Here is an 18692-nt window from a genome sequence, read left to right as displayed (position 1 = left end):
GCAAAAGGAAACCCCTACGTCTGAGATTTAGAGAGCCAGAGTTTATGTTACTTTTAATCTGGAACATAGTGTATATGCTCTTAAGGGGACACGAAAACGGAAAACGAGGGTGATCGATCTGGGGGTCTATGATTGAGCATATGAAGGATTAATATGAACCCATTTATATATCGCGGGTTTTGTACTTTGCTTATGAGGGTTTTATCCAGTTTTTATGTCTAATGAATTTGCATTAACCTTTTTGGAAGAAATATGGATTTTTTTATAGATCATTTATGATATGAATTTGTGTGTAGTTAATCAATGGAATGCAATTAAAAACAAAAAGGTAGGGAACCATATGAATTTGCTACCTGTGTCAGTGATGCACATTTATGGCAGCAGCGACACCATCATAAACCTGGACGGTTGTAAAGTAAAACCAGTATATACAGTAAATGTTGCAGCTTTGTATAAACATTAACATACGCAAAACTATTTTTACTAAAAAATGCCTAAAGCCAAAATGAGTAAAAGGAGGGCAGTTTTCCAGATTTCATTGTGTATGTTTTATCCATACCACTGAGACAAAGCAACCACACAGCATCCCAACAATACATGACGAAATTGATTCTGAAATTTCAAATAGCTCTTCTGTTTCACATTTCCACATAATAAAAGAATGCCTGTGCCAGCATGTGTTGATTTTATAACTCTTTTCAAAATCACACTTTACCTGTGAGGGGTCGGTCACCCTCAGTGTCACCACATCTTCACTAGTATACTTGATGAAAAGATGGCTTTCATCCAGAAGCTGCATCTTCCACATGCGTAACTGCCTGAGCTGGTCAAAATACTGAAAGAACCTCCTCTTTGCAATAGCACTCCCATCCTGTTCTGCCCTCTTCCAGAGGTAAACAAGAAGTCTGTGCTTCAATGAATTTATAAAGGGCTCTTTATAGGAATTAGCCATCCCGGTCTGGCTATCTCGCTGTACCTCAGGATAGACTGCTGATAGCGTGAGCAAGTCATCTTCATAACAAAACCGACCTATTGTCCGGACATCAATGAATGTGCCTTCAGCAGTAACCTGAAACACATGAATTGTCTGTTGCTGGACTGACAAAATAGCCAAAATATTTTTATAAAGGTAAAGACCTTGGTTGTGAGAAAGGATTACTTTATCACACTTGAACGTCCTGGTGTCACAAAGTCTGCCTGTGTGAAGGTCAATTATGTGCAAAGAGTAATCTTCCAAGGGTGATCTTGGATTGGGAGTCACAGATTCACTATTACGGTAGACCTCAAAGAAAGGAGGGTGGGGCTCTTCAGGAAGATAAGCAGCTGACCCTACGATTACATAGCGACAGTCATCTGTAAACAAACTGCATTCTCGGTTCAGATGCTCGCCATTTGATGCTACGTTTGTAATGTGAAGAAGAACAAAAAACCTCTCAAATAGCCGTCCACGTATATTGACCGATCTTTGATCATTTCCATTGGCCAAAATGTCACCATCATAACCATGCAAGAGATCCTCTGCTGCTTGGCAACCTTGATATTCATAAATTTCCAAGGAGGTCTGATCTGAAGAAAATGCAATGAAGTAGCGTCCATCCGGAGAAAATTTGCGCAAAAAACATGGTGGTTTCTCCACATTGACCACAGTGAAGTTGGGAAACACATTTTGGTGGAATATGCGGACTTGATGCCAGTGAGTTCCAGGTTTACCTGAGCTGATTCGCCTTCGCTCAAGGCGGTGGATGACATTTTGGTTCTGGATTCTACGAGGTCTGAGAGTAGGAGCGTCATGATCCATCATAAATCATCACTTCATCTTCTCACTAAAAATGTAAAAAAAAGTTAGATAAAATATCGTTAAAGAGGTAAAGAAGTAAACACTATATCTTAATTAGGAAATACACTAAAGAAACACTTGCATCTAGATGGGTAATATCTGCATTAATTGCCTGGCTCAGAAGCCAGCTAACTGAGACATAAAGGGCTCTTTTAAAAAAACCTAAAAAACGTGAGACAGTGCACACAAATCTGAACCCACACTCACCTTTGCAGAAAGAAATACGAAAATGAAAAGTTAGCCATAAAAAGGAACTGTTACAAAACTAACATTAACATGAGATCAATCAGATGTCAGACAAACACTAAAATTTAGTGGTTAAGAACGTTGGAAAGGGAAATATCCAGAAGAACTATAAATGATAAGGTTATAGTTATGATTCAGGAACGGCATTAGATCAAGTGTTTGGCTTAGCCTCGGAGTAAGGAATATAGTGGTGTTAGGTTTACCTTAATTTTAAGAGGTTGAATGAAACATTTTAGTGAGGGAAATGAATTAATGATAGCAGATTCAATTTAGAAGTCCTTTGGAAGTTAATTTAACAAGCACTGGCAACATCAAAAGATCTCACCTTTATAAAGCGAATCCCAAGTTGATGGATTTACCAAGTTTTTTCTGTAAAGTATTGTTTAAAATCCGGGAGGGGGAAAAAAAATAGAAAATCAAAATACTGGCTGAAAAGAAACCATGACTTATAGTACCACAAACCTTGAAGTTGAATTCAAAGTTTCCAATCTTTATAATTGGCACCGTTCATGTTTATTTTTCAAAAACCTTTTTTCACGTTGGAAACTCTGATCAGAATATAGAAATACCAGAATGTAAATGGAACTGCGATCCCAAGTCGTAATTTCCTTTCCATAGGATTCAGCAGTGTGGTTGTCTGCAGTACCCCAGATATCAAGTGTATGGGCCCTGAGGAAAAATGCCCTGATAGGCATACCCTCTGCCTCAGACACCAGCTCAGCATAGCAGATGGCCTCTTCTCAAGCGCCATTAAAGCCTTTGTGTACCAAAGCTTGTACTTTCATATAATATGTGGAATGAAGGAGATAAAAATAACCCTTTAAGTCTGCTCTTCAGCCACACCCCAACAAAAATATTCCTGTTGCTCTACTACTTTTACAGAAAAGATGGTAGGGATGGGGAGCAACACAACGTGGGTGCAGAATAAACACACAAGGGGGACAGCTAGAAAACACGTATTCTCTTGATGTGCTGAATGCCTTGCCGTTGTGACCTATTGGATTTACCTATCGTTTTTACCCATTTATCGTGGTTACGATGTAAAAAATACAAAATAAAAAAGCCCTATAGGGCTACAGGCATCATTGCTTTTACATCCTGAATAAAGCTCTACACTAAGTAGGCTGCAACATGTCAGAGAATATTTTAGGGTCATAGGACCATTATATCCTAAGCACACAATTATATAATTTTAACTTGTACCCACTCAGACTGCAAATAAAGGGATACCTTGGTTTGGGTGAGGTATTTTTATTATCTTTCCTATAAAACTGATATCCAAAGAGCTCCCTGGAGCGTGGTTGAGCTCATCCTGGCATTTAGGGGCCAGGGTGGACCTGATAATGAAGAATGACACTATTAGTGTATGAGGGTCATAATAAAAAGGAGGAATTTTCCACTGTTTCGTTTAACAGTCACAGGTCCCCGTGTGGAATAGGATTTTTCTCTTGTAGGACAAGGGATACTGTAGTTGTTTGCTGAGGTTTCACATTTGCCTGAGTCTTGGTGTGCACCCTGCCATATCCCTTCCTATCCACAAGGATAATTGAGTGCAGCATTGCAGGAAGTAAAAAATCCTAAAAGACATCTAATATTCTTTTTTGAAGGTTACAGTGTCTTAAAGAAAACTTTGTGAGGACCCAAATTGGGATCTTGTTTATGAAAAAAAAAAAAATCTGTCTGGTTATCCCTTTACTGACCACAGCCTATTTTTTTTCTTTAGTTGCCCAAATATTCAACAGCTATTGATATTGAATTCAATAGCAAATTTATATTCCATTGAGCTCCAGTGGTTAAAATTTAGAAAAATACAAAATAAAAAAGCCCTATGGGGCTACAGGCATTGTTTAAGTGCGCGCACCACACATGCAGTTTCTTTTCTTTTTAAGCTACCAATCGGAGCTGGATCGGTACCTAAGAAGAAAAGAAAATGAGCAAAAGCTTTTTTTTTAAAGTGATTAAAGTTTTCTGGGGCACGGGGGAGAAAAGGAAGTAACTGGGGGCAAACAGAAGTATTGTGGGGTCCAACGCAGCACGAGGAAACGTGGAAGCAACACCAGGGAGAATGTGGGGGACAGACATAAACAAAACAAAGAGGTACAGGTTAAGCAACACGTGAAAGGGTGATTAGGCAACACGGAGGACACAGATGGGGAGGCAATGGGAGAAACACGGGAGAGTGAAAACAGGGGGGGGGAGAGGAGAGGGGCAGCAATGCAGGAAGAGAGAAGTACATGAGGGGAGGTGACTAGAAAACATGTGCATCCTCATGGAGAGCACAACCCAAAAAATAATAGTAGTGCTTAAAAAGTAAGAGATGGAAGCCAATCAACAAGCTATGCTCTATGGGAGGGAGAAACACAGAATTGACAAACTAGGGCATTTGTAAGAAGCAGGCAAATGAGCGCATCAATAAAAAGCCAACCAATGGAAATCCCCTTTAAATTCATGGTAAGCCACAATATGCCTCACAACAGGCAGTGCATGAGCTGTCTAGTACGCTCAGCCGAATACGTAGTTATCTAAATGTGAGCAGTGAAAGGATACAAGTTAGCCAATTAAAAGAACTGTTAATAGGTTATGCCCCAGGGGAGGGATAAATACAAGAAGAGGAAGGAAGGTTAGCCATTAAATAAGAAGCAAGTAAAGTAGGCAATGGGCAGGCTGTCAGTCTATTGTAAATTCCCAATAGGATTTTCGTAACCAAGAAATTTGCACTGTCTGGTTGGTAAGACCTAAAAATGTGTTTCTCTGTAGAGGTGTTCCTCTCTAAAATAGGGGTGGGTGATAAACTCTGCTCCGCCGGTAGAGTTTGCGGAGTTCTGCCTAGTTTGCATTCTGCTTGGAACACAGAGTTCCATCAAAATTCTGCCAAACGCCACATGGTGGAGTTTGTTCTCGAGCATGGCTCACCAACGTTGAGTGGGTGAGTGCGAGCAAGAATTTGCGTTCCCTGGCACGATTTTTGGGTGCTAGAACACCTCCCAGTGAGATTTCTCAATGCGGGTGTTCGGTTGTGGCAGGTCGTGACCGTTTGCGTTGAGAAAGCTGCTGCTCAAGTAGATAATCTACTCTAGCAACACAGAGAAGCAGCGCCCTGTGGCGCACCACAGGGTGCCGCTCGCGCGGATTTCAGAGCGCAGAACTCACAGCGTTAAAAATCCGTTCCGGGGGAGATAACTGCGCAGCAGCTTACTGCACAGGCGAGACAGGATGTGCAGGTGAACATTAGCGAGGAAGAAATACGCTTGGACATTAGAGAGATTCAGGTGAGGAAAACGCAGGGTCCGCCGTGGAACTTTGTAGAAAATTGGAAAGTGGGCTGGCCCTGCACCTATACAACATGTTTCGCGAGGTGACAGGGTGCTCTCCTGAGAGACAAGTGATTAGCCACTACTGTCACAATCTATAAGTAAGGGAAGCTGCATACAGACTAAAGGCCAAGTTCATTCCTAAATTGAGGAGGAACATCTTGGCTAAACTCCTGGCCACCCGACTGAGGAGAATTATAGAGACGCTAATACATCCCGATGAGTCAGCCTTTATGCCACATAGAGGTACATGGTTGAACTTCAGACGGGTATATGCCTGCATCGGTGGCACCAGGGAGGGGTTTGAATTGGCAGTAGTCATGTTGCTTGATGCAGCCAAGACCTGTGATACAAGTGGACTGTATTGGAGAGGATAAGCTTTGGTCCCAACTATATTGGGTGGGTAAAACTGCTTTACAGTGAACCAGTCTCACATGGGTAGGGGAATGGGAAGACAGATTTCCCTTTATACGGATTACATCTTGGTGTAGGTGTCAAACCCGGAGGTCTCCAAGCCTAGACTACTACATATATCTTGCATCCCTATGGCACCTACTCTGGATACACAATAATTTGAGGTACATCCCATCCTTATCCCCTGTGTGCAAGGGCCGTGCAGAGGGCCCTCCCAAAAGGCCTAGCGGTGGAAACGGAGGGATTTAAGTATCTGGCCATCTACATGACTAGGCAACCTGAGCTCTTCTTCTAGGCCAATCTTTATTCTGCGCTGGATTGATTTAAAGTGGATGTGAAGCACTGGAGATCGCTCCCCCTTTCACTTCTGGGGAAGGTGGCAATCTAGAAAATTACTGTCCTACCGAAGCTCCTATATGTGCTGCAAAACACCCTGTATCGGGTGCTACCTCAGTTTTTGCAGCGGGTAAATCAGACAGTTCGACAGCTCCTGTGGATAGGGGGAATGGCCAGAATAGTGATTAATGGGACATTGCCCTTCCTGACTTGGAAATGTACTGTTGGGCTTCAAAATGAGAGGGTCTTTTCCCCTCCGATGGAGCCCTCGATCAGGGTGGACCACAAAGTCCTGGGTCCAAGGGGTTTCCCCGAGGGCACTATACTCCAAGAGAGGTTTCAGATCTCTTTCACCTCTGACAAAAGTCATAGCCTCCATCTGGTGGGTGGCAAATAGATTCCTGGGCTGGCATGGTCTGCTCACGGCGATGATCCCTTTGTGGGATAGCGATACATTGGCGGCGGTGGGGAGACTCGAAGGGTTTACAGGATGTAATCTGATCAGCATCTTAATGCTGGGAGATGTGTGGTGGGAGGGAGATCTGATCACTTGGGAAGCAATGCAAGCAGAATATGAGATAGCTACCGAGGATATCTTCTGATATCACCAGCTGAAGAATGCATTGCGGGTGAATGTGGAGAGGGGCCAGAGTCACTGGAGGATAGACTTTTGACTGAACCGCTCCTCACAAAAGCGAGGTCTTCGACTTATAGTGAATTGATGAATAATGTCCTCAATCTATTACAGAAGTTTAAGTGACCTGGAATAAAAGACATTGGGGAGCTAAAAGAGGAGGAATGGGAGGAGGCGATCCGATCACCCAGAGAAGTAGCAATCAGAGCTCGACAGAGGCTGATTCAGCAGCATGTACTTCACAGGTCCTATTACACGAGGGCACTCTTACACAAGATGGGTAGGGCCCATACTGATAAACGTGCCAAGGACTGAGGTACTGGGGAAATTCTGCATACACTATGGGACTGCCCACTGTAAGGCTGCTTCAGGCGGGTGTGGGGGGGAGGGAGTCCAGGAATCTCTCCTGGAAAGCACTGGCTTAACAGCTGAGGGCGCACAAAAAATTATTCTCTTGAATATTTGGGGGGGGGGGGGGAGGAGAACCCTGAAAAGTATACTAGATTGCTACCCACCCTGGGATTTGGGGTGGCTAAGAGAAATGTTGTTCATCGGTGGAGAGCAGCCAAGCCACCGAGTGTTGAAGAGTGGAAATCGGGCAACGAATGGTGCAAGGCTGCAGAGTGACAGGTCTATGAAAGTAGAGGATGTCCCAGCAAAAGTATGGAATAGGTAGGGGCATACGGGGCTTTCTAGATGGCCCATCAGGGAAAGAACAGCACCCTACATGAGAAAAGGACTATGACTCAGAGGTCTGTGCATGAGTTGTGGGGGATGGAAGGGTCAATACAGTGACAATAAAAATTGTGACGTGCACCGCATAAGAACATTTTCATAACACATTAGTCAAATCCATAACATCCTGGTTTCCCAAATGTCCTTTATTTTTCTCAGGATAGAAACAGCCAACGCGTTTCGTCCACTGCCTTTCGACTTTATCAGGGATGCAAAAACATACGAAAATGTATACTGTGTAAAACATACATATAAAACCACAATCCAACATATAAAAAAGACCATGTAAAACATCCCGAATTGTTCCTGACAAAACATATAAATACGTATGAAGACCAACAGGGACAATATAACTACGAATGAACAGAAAGGAAGGAAGAGTATTGTGTTAATGCAGGGATGTGGAATACCTATAGCCCGACGCCTAGGACATATTGTTTAGGGTCAAGGGCAACAAGTTTTCATGTGTATTTCGTCCTTGGGACAAGTAGGCCCAACCCCCTACAGCACTAACTCTTTGGCTGCCAGTTTACAGTAACACATTATGGATTAGAGAAGAGCATTGTCTGCAGTTAAGGTAATATTTGTGTCCATGTGTTAATGCTGTTCAAACTTGTATTTATGGTTCATTAATGCAAAGCCTTTATTATTAGGGTGAGCACTCTAAATATTGTAAGCTCGGACTGCACTACTGACAGTGGTTCCAGTATAAAAATGTGTTTACAAGTTTTTCAATGTTTAGCAATATGAGGCTATGTATAATGCTCCCAGAATGCTCTCTGATTAGATGCAAATATTTGCAGAAGATTGAAAATAAAATGTTCGCAAAAAAATGCAAGTAGGAAAAAAAACATTTGGCTAAACTACCATTTCTTTGCAACATCATTTAGTAAAATGTGTAGATGTATGCTAGCATTTCCCAAAGATATTCATAATGGAAAATCAGTGTAACCAGTTTCAATAAGAATATTGGCAACATAACAATAAACAAGCATTGGCAAAGCCAGCAGGTTTGAAATTGGTCAGCGTTTTGGTTTTTGTCAATGTGTGACTTGTTTTGGCATGGTTGTTGTAAAACCTTATTGGTGTAGGAGCTGCCGGGCCCTCACCATATATTTGAAAAGTTTTATAAAGCGCAAACAAGACCCAGACGGGTATCAGAGCGCTGTACAAAAAGGAAAGTAACGTTGACATGAAGAGACAGCAGGAGTACAATGTAATAAGGCAAACATAAGAGGAACCTGAAACATAAAAGTAAATGTGGGTGTTAAGGGAAAACGAGGTAGCATGTGATCAAACATTCTACCATATAACAAACATTGGCAGAAGCAAAAATTGTTTTTGGCCTCAAAAAGCACACATGCGACAGTAGTTCCTGGCACTGAACAAAACTATTTTGTGTGCTGATATGCTTCTTGTTAAAGAGCAGAATGCTGTCACTCAGTGAAGCCAGCCAATAGACAATTTTAATAAACACAAAAGGTCATGATTAACGCCAGACCTAATTAGGGGCCCAATTATTAAAGTCTCAAAAGTGCAGCCATTGTATATGTCCTTGCATTAAGTGCAGATATACAACTTTTGTGAATTCACAAAAATGTACAGAAGTAGACCAAGAAATATTTGTGAACTGCATTTTAGCATGAGCAAATATGCATGTGTACATTTGCTCATGCAAAAATCTGAGTGTTTGCAAGTTCACTCTCCCTCCAACCACTTTTTTCCCCAACCCTGGAAGAAATTTCACATCTGCCATTGTCAGGGGTAAAGTTCCAACCTTTCTCAGTATGGGAAAAGATTAGAGAAGAGTTGGTGAAAATCCTTAAAACATGCAAGTTAGTAGGTTTGCACAGACTTAAAAGGGCATTCCAACCCTGGAACTATTGCTTACCACTACCTTCAGCATCAGTATGTAGCTCTGCAGAAACGTTACAACATAAGGGAAAGGCCAGTATTCAAACCCTACTATGAAATGAGCCTTGCATATTCAGAGGCACAATGCTGCCTCTGGACATGATAAATCACGCTCCTGGTTATTCTGGGCAGACACTAGCCACAAACTGCCAGCCTATACTCAGCAAACCCACGCTGTAGGCACCGCCAAGAAAAAAACGCGCACTGCAGAACGGGCAGGAACACACAGGAAGCTATGAGCCTGAATAACGAAGAACCGTGCAGGACCCCACACTGCAGGGGCCGAGCAGTCAAAACCAGACAAAGCTGTTGTGGGTGGCCGTATACATTCCTGAAGAAGCAGGGACAGGAAGCTCTGAGCAGCACCCAGACATTTCAGATACTGAGAGAGACGCCCCCTGCAAGCACCTTTGAGCACAAACGTCTGCAAATGATATCAAATATTCTGCAGTAGAAGTACCGTAATAATGCCCATTTTCTAAAAAACACATTTATGAGTAAAGAATTCTTTCCGAACTGAAAGTAGTAATGTAATAGTTCAGTAAGTTCCTGGCTGCATTAAGCATAATTAGACTGTGGTCTGCGACGAATGGTACAATAAATTCATAGAACATTACTTATAAGGTACCCGACCAACAGTGCGCTACTTACACGGATCATATGTGAAGTTTAGCTGTCTGTCGTAATTGATGTTTTAAGGGCTCACATAAGACATTCACATTTGTCGGTAATTTCAGTTCTTCCGGTTCGCACAACAGCCAATTACATGGCTGAATATATTCTGTGATCCTACTTGGAGTGAGAGGAGCTCGTGCTGTGTAAGGGGACCTAGGATTGGAGTATGGATAGCAACTCATCCAATCCTAGTGTTCTACACAGAACCCCGAAGCGCTTGTTGGCTGCGGAGTCAGCACGTGCCTGTCCGGTTTGTAAACATTGCCCGAGCCCCCCTACGGTACCGAGCGGCAGCAGCGCAGCTTGGAGCCTGCAGCTAGTGGAGCTTTCTGCTCTTCGCTGCAGGTGGCCTCATTTAGTCATGGAGCCGTCACTGAACTTTAGCAGCCGGGCCAGCTGGTCTAGTTCGGCAGGCACTGCTGCTTTCACCTAAGAATTGTATTATTTATTTAATGCGATTCTATATAGCACGAACTTTACCCGAAGTGCCAGAGCGCTTTACTAAAGGACCACTTACATTGCATAAGGACTTTAGAGTTCATGTGTCACATAAAAGTTACAAACAAAAAAACTCTAAATTCACATAAGAATGGTAGTAAGTACAAAAGTCTACTACAGATACTAGTGGTTAGAGATACATCTATACAAGTTGCAGATTCGCTCGAGGTTACACTAATAAAAGTTTGTAGAAATAAAAAATACAAATTTACAAAGCATCATCTTCTTGCCAATGCGGAAATGGGGTTCTCCTCACCATTCCTGTATCTAGCGAGTCACGAGATTGAGGGAAACATGAGGTGTATGTTAAGTGGAACGTTATCGATTGTTCCTTACTGAATTTTGTGCCCACCCCCCTGGCACCCGTTCCCCTGCATGTGCAGTAGTATTGTGATGTAATCATCTGGCATTCAGGAATGCCAGCTGATTCTAGTTCAGTTGATTGCTAGTTGGGATTTGACACGTTGTGTCTCCAGCGCTGTCATTTCATATTGGTGTGCTATACTTTTACTTCTTCAACAAAGTCAACTTACCGTTACTGGAGTGTTCTTTACAAATTACTTTTTTTTTTTTTTTTTTTTACTTTGATCGCTTTATTTCGGTCGATGACCATAAAAGCACAGGTAAAATATGTACATACAGAATAAAACATAAATATTAATACATACAAGTAAAAAGTTATTAAACAGAGTTATCAAAGTTGAGATTTACACATTAATGGTTCAGTTAATAAAAGTGGACCTCCTTCGCCACATGCTGTGCAAGAAACGGGAAACAGTGAATACGATAGGGGGCGAAGTGTCATAACGCAATATCCTACATGCTTGTGCGCATTGTTTTAGGCCTAGATTTCTACATAATGGTACAAGCCATGATCTACGAATTTCTTTATTGGCAGGGCAGAAGAATAAGATATGAACTAAATCTTCTTTGGTTGTGTTGCAAGCCGGACAAAGCCCTGGGAGGCAGCCGTGCCTTAACTGAGTATATAATTTTTTGGCAAACGGGGGCTGAATTTGGTCTAAGAATTCCTCCCTGCTGGGTGCCATCTTGACTTGCAAAAATTCTGTGGTCAACCTACCCATAGTCTGTGAGCGGTACAGCAGAGTTAGCCTGTGCTGCTTTAGTAGCACTAGCAACTCCTTCTTCTGTACCGCTAAACAGCTCACCCATGGAGAGTCCCAGAGTTGAGGCAGACCTATCTGGTATATTAATGCTTTAAGGTGAGATAGCCAGGGTATACTTTTAACCTTCAGTTGGTCCCAGATAGCCAAGAATTCAGCTCTATAGTCATTGAGCTCGGGCACTGTCCATAACCTTCTCCAGTACAAATTACAGCGATGACACAGCACATCTATTGAAACCATGATCCTAATTCTTGCTAGATAACTGCACTGGTGACTGCCTGTTTAGTTTTAAAATATACTAATATTCGGTCTTTAGAGGTGAACTGACAGCTTTTGGGGACCCCTGCTGCACCATTCAAAATCATGACCCAGTTGTATGCACGGTAACTGCACTTGCGGCTGCCTATTTAGTAGTAAAATATAGCTTAGCTCTTGTATAATACCTTTGTTTTTAATGGACAATGTTTATGACAACATTTAGAATTTGATCATAATGGCGAAATAGATTAAGTTGAAAAAATCAATCCGATAATGCCTACAATGTGCAAAGAAGTGTAATGATGTATGAATAAATGCCACAAATGTTCTAAGGCTAAAGCATCTGCTTTACACAACTAAGTAATAAAGAGCAAGCATGCAGCATACTGCTAGAAGCTGATTGCCTTTTCCACGGGAAGAGATCTTATCTTTGATCAATCAGGGGTTTGTAGAGCGCGCTATTCACCGGTGAGGGTCTCAAGGCGCTGGGGGGGGGAAGAGGGGTGGAGCAGCTCCAGATCAGTAGAAGAGCCAGGTCTTGAAGTCCTTCCTGAACGTGTGCAGGGTCGGGGAGCGTCTGATGTTCACAGGAGCTCGTTCCAGGTCTTTGCTGCGATGTAGGAGAAAGCTCTCCCGCCGGTTCTGTTTCTGCGGATGCGGAGGACCTCTGCCAGGGCGAGGTCGGTGGAGCGGAGGTTTCTCTTGGGTACGTGAAAGGATACACTCTCGTTGATGTATTTGGGCCCCATGTTGTTGAGGGATTTGTATGCGTGGGTGAGGAGTTTGAAGGTGATTCTCTTCTCGACGGGGAGCCAGTGGAGGTCTCGTAGGTATTGGGTCATGTGCTCATGACACGGTGTTCCGAGGATGAGTTTTGCTGCAGCGTTCTGGATGGTTTGGACAGTAGCAGCCGCTGGGGGAAGTGCTGCGGGGCGGTGGGGCGGGGTGGGGGTGGAGCAGGGTGGGGGGTAGTAAACTATGGAATACGGCCTAATGGCGGTAAGTAAACAAATAAATAAAACAAATTTTGTTGCGCTCGCTGCAATGCATTTGGCAATGCAGCGCGTGCAATGAAATTCGTTTTATTTATTTATTTGTTTACTTACCTCCGTTGGGCCATATTCCATAGTTTACTACCAGACACCCTGCTCCACCCCTGCCCGGCCGCCCCACAGCACTCCCACCACCGGCCGCTACTGGGTTTGGAGTTTGTGTAGAAGAGTTCTGTTGATTCTGGTGTGGAGGGCGTTGCCGTAGTCCAGTCCGCTTGTTATGAGCGCATAGGTGACGGTCCTTCTGCAGTCAGGGGGGATCCATTTGAAGGTCTTCTGGAGGATGCGGAGGCAGTTGAAACTAGTGGAAGCGACGGCGTTGATCTGGCGATTCATGGAGAGGGAGGAGTCAAGGATGATGCCGAGTGTGGTCTGTAGGGGTGGGTGGGTTCCTGAGGGCGGAGGGCCACCAGTTGTTGTCCCAGATGGAGGTGCAGGGTCCGAGGATGAGGACCTCCGTCTTCTCTGAGTTGAGCTTCAAGCAGCTGTCTTTCATCGAGGCTGCCACGTTCTTCATTCCTTCCTGGAAGGAGAGTCTGATGTCTTTGGGGTTCTTTGTGAGTGAGAGGATGAGCTGGGTGTCATTGGCGTAGGATACGATGCTGAGCCCATGCTGTCTGACGATGGCGGTGAGGGGGGCCATGTAGATGTTGAAGAGCGTGGCGCTGAGTGAAGATTCCTGGGGTACTCCGCAGTTGATTTCTGTGGGTTCGGAGAGGAAAGGAGGGAGTCAAATCCTCTGGGTTTTGCCGGACAGGAAGGATTGGATCCAGTCGAGGGCGGCTACTTGTATCCCCGCTTCGTGGAGTCTGGCTGCAAGTGTGCGATGTGAGACGTGTCAAAGGCTGCGGAGAGTTCTAGAAGGATGAGGGCTGCAGTGTGTCCCTGGTCTAGTAGCATGCGGATGTCGTTAGTGGCGGCGAGAACGGCGGTCTCGGTGCTGGGGTTGCTGCGGAAACCAGTACAGCAAATGGAGCTTAAACAGTGTCAACGGCTTGACTAGAAGTATTCCACACAAAAGCGAATAAACACAGTAATTTGGCTTTGGGAACTGATTAGAGAACCCATTTTAAGATATACTAAATACAAGAGATTTTACAAACACAGCGCAAGTGCTGAGCAGAAGAAACCTAAAAAGATGAGCCTATAGTTAGCTCTGTGCATATAGTTAGCGCTGGTCTGTGGTCCAAGTTTCAGTTCTTCAAAAGGAGTTTTACGGACCGTTGCTTCCATCTACTAGTGACAGTGGCAGATGAAAACAGTGTTAAGGATAGGATGAATGTAAAACCAGATGTAGCAATTGCAGGTAAGTATTTTAGAGCCCTGAGTGGGCATATATCACCAAGGCCATAAAAGGCTATGACGTTACAGCAGGCTGAAAAATTGGGAAAACAAGGCGGGGTTGGTGACCCCAAACTGAAACTAATACATGTGTCACCAACCAGTTGATCACTTGCTGGTTGACATCTTCAGAGTGCTTAACAGTCTTCAGTTCTTTTTTTAAAAAGCACAGGGAACCATTTTTCTTTCAAAGTTAGGGGAAAGCTGTTTTTATTTTACATTATTAATTTTCAGGCTGCAGATAGCAGGGACTGATAATGAGCAGTGCTTGAGTCAGATTTATGATCCAGGGCACAGAGATGAAGAACTGAAGCATTGAGGTATTTACCTCTTAAATAAGTCCTTGTCAATACAATATTGCCAGGCCTCAAAAAAATCCACTCTCCCACTTACAGTGTGGAGTGAGATTTTATCAGGTTTACCATTTCCTCATTTGAGCAATAAAGACACCTTTAAATCATGGTTTTGTTTTGACACATTTGCTGTCTGTTCTAGGACAGAGGTCAAATGTCAGTTTGCCTTTTTACTCATTGCTGTTTATCTGTTCAAGGAAAATTATTTTTCCTTTTCTTTCTCTTATTATAGATAGTGCTTTTTTCAAGTGAGTTATCTGACAATAATAAGGAGATCATCCCCAGCTGGACATCGCTAGTCAACTCTTCCCTGTCTCAAGGATCTTACCCAGACTGTCTATAAATGGGACAAGTCATTCCCATCATAAAAAAAAACCGACAGAGAATCCCGCTGAACCTAGCAACCTTCGGCCAGTATCCAACATTCCCCTATTAGCTAAAGTGATTGAAAAATGCGTTCATCAACAACTAAGTCAGCAGATATCTAAATTCCAACTACTAGATGATTGCCAATCAGGATTTAGACCAAACCATAGTACGGAAACAGCAGTTCTGCACATAGTAGATGACGCATTACTCGCTTTAGACCAAAATAAAGCATGTCTGTTAATCTTGTTGGATTTATCATCCGTGTTCGACACAGTTAACCACGAGTTGTTGCTTGACTGTCTGGAGTACAGGATGGGTTTTTCCGGGAATTTTCTTGAATGGTTCAAGTCCTACTTGAGGAATAGATCACAAAGATTTCTGGTGAATAAGAACCTGTCATCTTCATCCCCCATTCAGATAGGGGTTCCTCAAGGATCAACCCTCTCCCCATCACTATTCAAATTATATATTTGGAACCACTAACAGAAATACTCCACCGTGCCAACATCCTTTTCTACATGTACACCGATGACACGCAGATTTACATTAATATCTGCTCCTTAGAGGAAATCAGAACAATGAACAAGGCTCTACGGGAGACGATGCAATGGCTAACAAGCAATCAGCTTAAACTAAATGCAAAAAAACTGAATTTCCACACTTGGCTCGCCCAAATACTCTCGCCCAAGGTCACAAGCGCTTTTTACCGAGAGCTAATTGTCATTTGTCCTTACAGGGTTTTGTTTCCATTGAGGACATGGTTCCTCTAGTCTTACAGCCTGCAAACGTACTATAGCAGTGAGCAAAAGATGGAGCTGTGACAACTTTGAACTGGACTAGAATATTTTAAATGTCATACAGAACTCTGTACTGGAAAAGGTACCACGTCCTAAACTGTGAAGCGCTTTGATACCCTATGGGGTCAAGTTCGTGCTATACAAAACACTGAATAAAATAAATAAATAATTGTGAAACAAAAGGCTGTAAAATGTCAGTTTGTTTTTCTAATCAGGAATTATGAAAGAACTTTCTTTTTCTTCAGAAGTGTGATGCAAACAAGATTTAAATAGTAGCAAAACAAACCACAACACTTTACTTGGAGAGTCATTAGGATGGCAGAAGGAGCACCATCACCGAGCCGGCGGTGGCTGTCCTTCCGATATCACACAAAATATTCTCACCGCCGAATTAGAATGGCGGTGGGAGTCCCACAATGTCCCCGGCAGATGGATAGTCCGTCCGCCACGGTTCCGCAAGGCGGTTCTTTTCCACCCGCCTTGCGGAACCAAAACACAGGCCAGCATTGCTGCAGTGCCTTGCAGGCACCGCCGTAGGGATTAGGAAATCCCTTACCGCTTGTATTTTTGTGACAGTCATCCCACCGGAAAATCACAGGCGGAGGCTGGATTCGGGGGCCTGTTGCAGGGGGGGTGAACTGGGCATTTCCCTGCACTGCGAGGCAGGCACTGCGTGGTGCCTGCCACGCAGTGCAGGGAAATTCAGTGCATGCCAATTAGACATTGCTAACGGTGCTGCATCCAGCAACACCGTCCGCAATGTTAAGGGCCCGGGATGCGCCCTCCAGTATGGCGGGAGCATGCTAATATGTGTGGTGGAACCACCGCACGTCTGACGGGCGGTCCCAGCATCCCAACGATGGCAGACGGACTGATGTCTGCCCCCCTCAACCCCCTCGTAATGAGCAAATGACAAATATTTGCAGAAACTTGATTTCCAGACATTGTAAACTATATATTTTTAAAACCGCATGTGAGGGGGAAATTCTATGGGCATTTAAATGTAACATCTGCTGATTGGAAATGACAGTGTGCTGCTACTTTATGCTTTAGTTATTTATTTATTAAAAGTGTCAGTTTTTAAACATGAGTTGAGAAACATTCCTGCCCCATCACTGATGATAATGGGGTTAATGAACTGAGGCAAGTGAGTGGTCATGTGTATCCTATATGTGGCTATGGAGGAAATGTTTAGTCTATTAAACCAAACAAGAGTTTTCTGTAAAGCAGACATGCTGAACTTGCATTTTTTAAGGTGCTCTCATGTGTGATTAAGAAGAAAATGGCGTCTCTGTGAATTAAAATACTTGACCAAGATCACATAATTTGAAACCAGTTTATTGGTCAAGAGCATTATAATTCAGTCGAGTAAATTATTTAAGTAAATAGACTACATTTTTAGGCATTTTTTAGGCCTGATTGGAGTGTGAGAACAAAATGATGTTTCTGAAATGCTTTAAATTATAGAAAATTAAAATTAAAAGTTCTCTTATTTATCAAGTTAACTCTTCAATTGAATTTTCTCCCATTTCAAAGTGTTGCATTTACAAACAGCAGGCCTCTTGTTCCCGGTAGCCATTAGCGTCAAAGCTGTGCTATGTTTATAACTGAAAAATACAGTTCTCTTTTGGGAGACATTTAAAGTGAAGAAAAATATTTCTATTAAACATTAAGTCTCAATGTTTTTCTCCGCTTTCAATTAAGGAGAAACAGAGTCTATGGTTTAGTTAAAGATACTTTTATAAAATATATCAAAAATGCTATACATCAGTCATAAACATTTAACATCAAAAGTGTGAAGGACAGCCTAATCAGTTTGGACTTGCCATGAAAATGGTAAAGGAACTCTGAAAAAGTTCAGTGAGGACATGAGCCATGACAGCTCCATCAGGAAAAAGTCCAATATTGACAAAGAAAGTGGAAGTAGGGTCCGCAAAAGTCCCCAATAGAAAGATGCAGGAAAATCCAACAGCAGTCTCCGGGGTCTGTCAGAGAGCCAGGTACACACCATCATTTCATCCACCTAAGTAAAATATAATTCTCCAGCCCCGGGGTGACACCTCCTTGGTAACCTCTTTGCATCTGACCACTCAGCCAATTGGTCAGTTCGCATAAGATGATTGTAATACGACATAAAGGATGGCACATATTATAGAAAGAGGTGGTACTGAACAAGTAATTAGTCAGATCATCTGGAATACATAAACCTCCAAACGATCATCCTTCAGCAACAGGCACATGAGTGAGTTCAAGTGGACAGCTGACCATAACAGATGTTCCCAAAGTATCAACTTTTGTTGCAATTGTCCTTGTAAGCGAGTGAAAACTGGTTCTCCCCTGTTGGTTACCTGGTCTCGGCCATTCTCTTGCTTCCTTGCTGCTCCCGTGGCCGGGCTTGGCTCCGCCCCCTCCTCCCAGCACCGTTAGTGCCGCAGCGAGACGAGGGACCGGCCGGGCTTGGCTCCGCCGGTCCTGGAAATCTACAACTCCCAGGATCCCCTGGGCCAGGACGATAGCTGACCACGCGCCAGGAGGTGCATAAAGGACAGCCTGGTCCCTCGCCCCGCGAGGACGCACGCGGGACGCGCTGGGAGAAGCCCGGGACAAGGGCGGGGCCGGTTGTGGCCGTTCGAGGCCGGACGAGGCTGGGCTGGGCCACCTTATTAACGTTGTCGAATCTGTGTTCCATTGGCACCTGAGGTAGGAGTGTAGAGTTTGGTATTGTTTGTGCCCTCTCTCTTGCTGTAGCAGGTGTGTTTGTGGGCTGTTAAGTACCCCTACAATGAACAAACGAA

The 18692-nt window shown here is 43.5% G+C and overlaps 1 protein-coding gene across 1 annotated transcript in view; it reads right to left on the bottom strand.

Moving 5' to 3' along the window:
• Positions 1 to 10203, bottom strand: part of DET1 (DET1 partner of COP1 E3 ubiquitin ligase) — a 142665-nt gene extending 132462 nt beyond the window's left edge. The window contains exons 1-2 of the mRNA XM_085644466.1: positions 10079 to 10203; positions 716 to 1823 (exon numbers count right to left, since the gene is read on the bottom strand). Of these exons, the coding sequence (XP_085500592.1) occupies positions 716 to 1801 (1086 nt within the window). The 5' untranslated portion in view covers positions 1802 to 1823; positions 10079 to 10203. The remainder of the gene's footprint in view (positions 1 to 715; positions 1824 to 10078) is intronic.
• Between the last annotated feature and the right edge of the window lie 8489 nt (positions 10204 to 18692).

This window comes from Triturus cristatus, chromosome 3_1 (assembly GCF_964204655.1).
Source record: "Triturus cristatus chromosome 3_1, aTriCri1.1, whole genome shotgun sequence".
Lineage (NCBI taxonomy): Eukaryota > Metazoa > Chordata > Amphibia > Caudata > Salamandridae > Triturus > Triturus cristatus.
The sequence above is the reverse complement of the archived record's forward strand: the minus strand, read 5'-3'. Positions and strand labels throughout refer to the sequence as shown.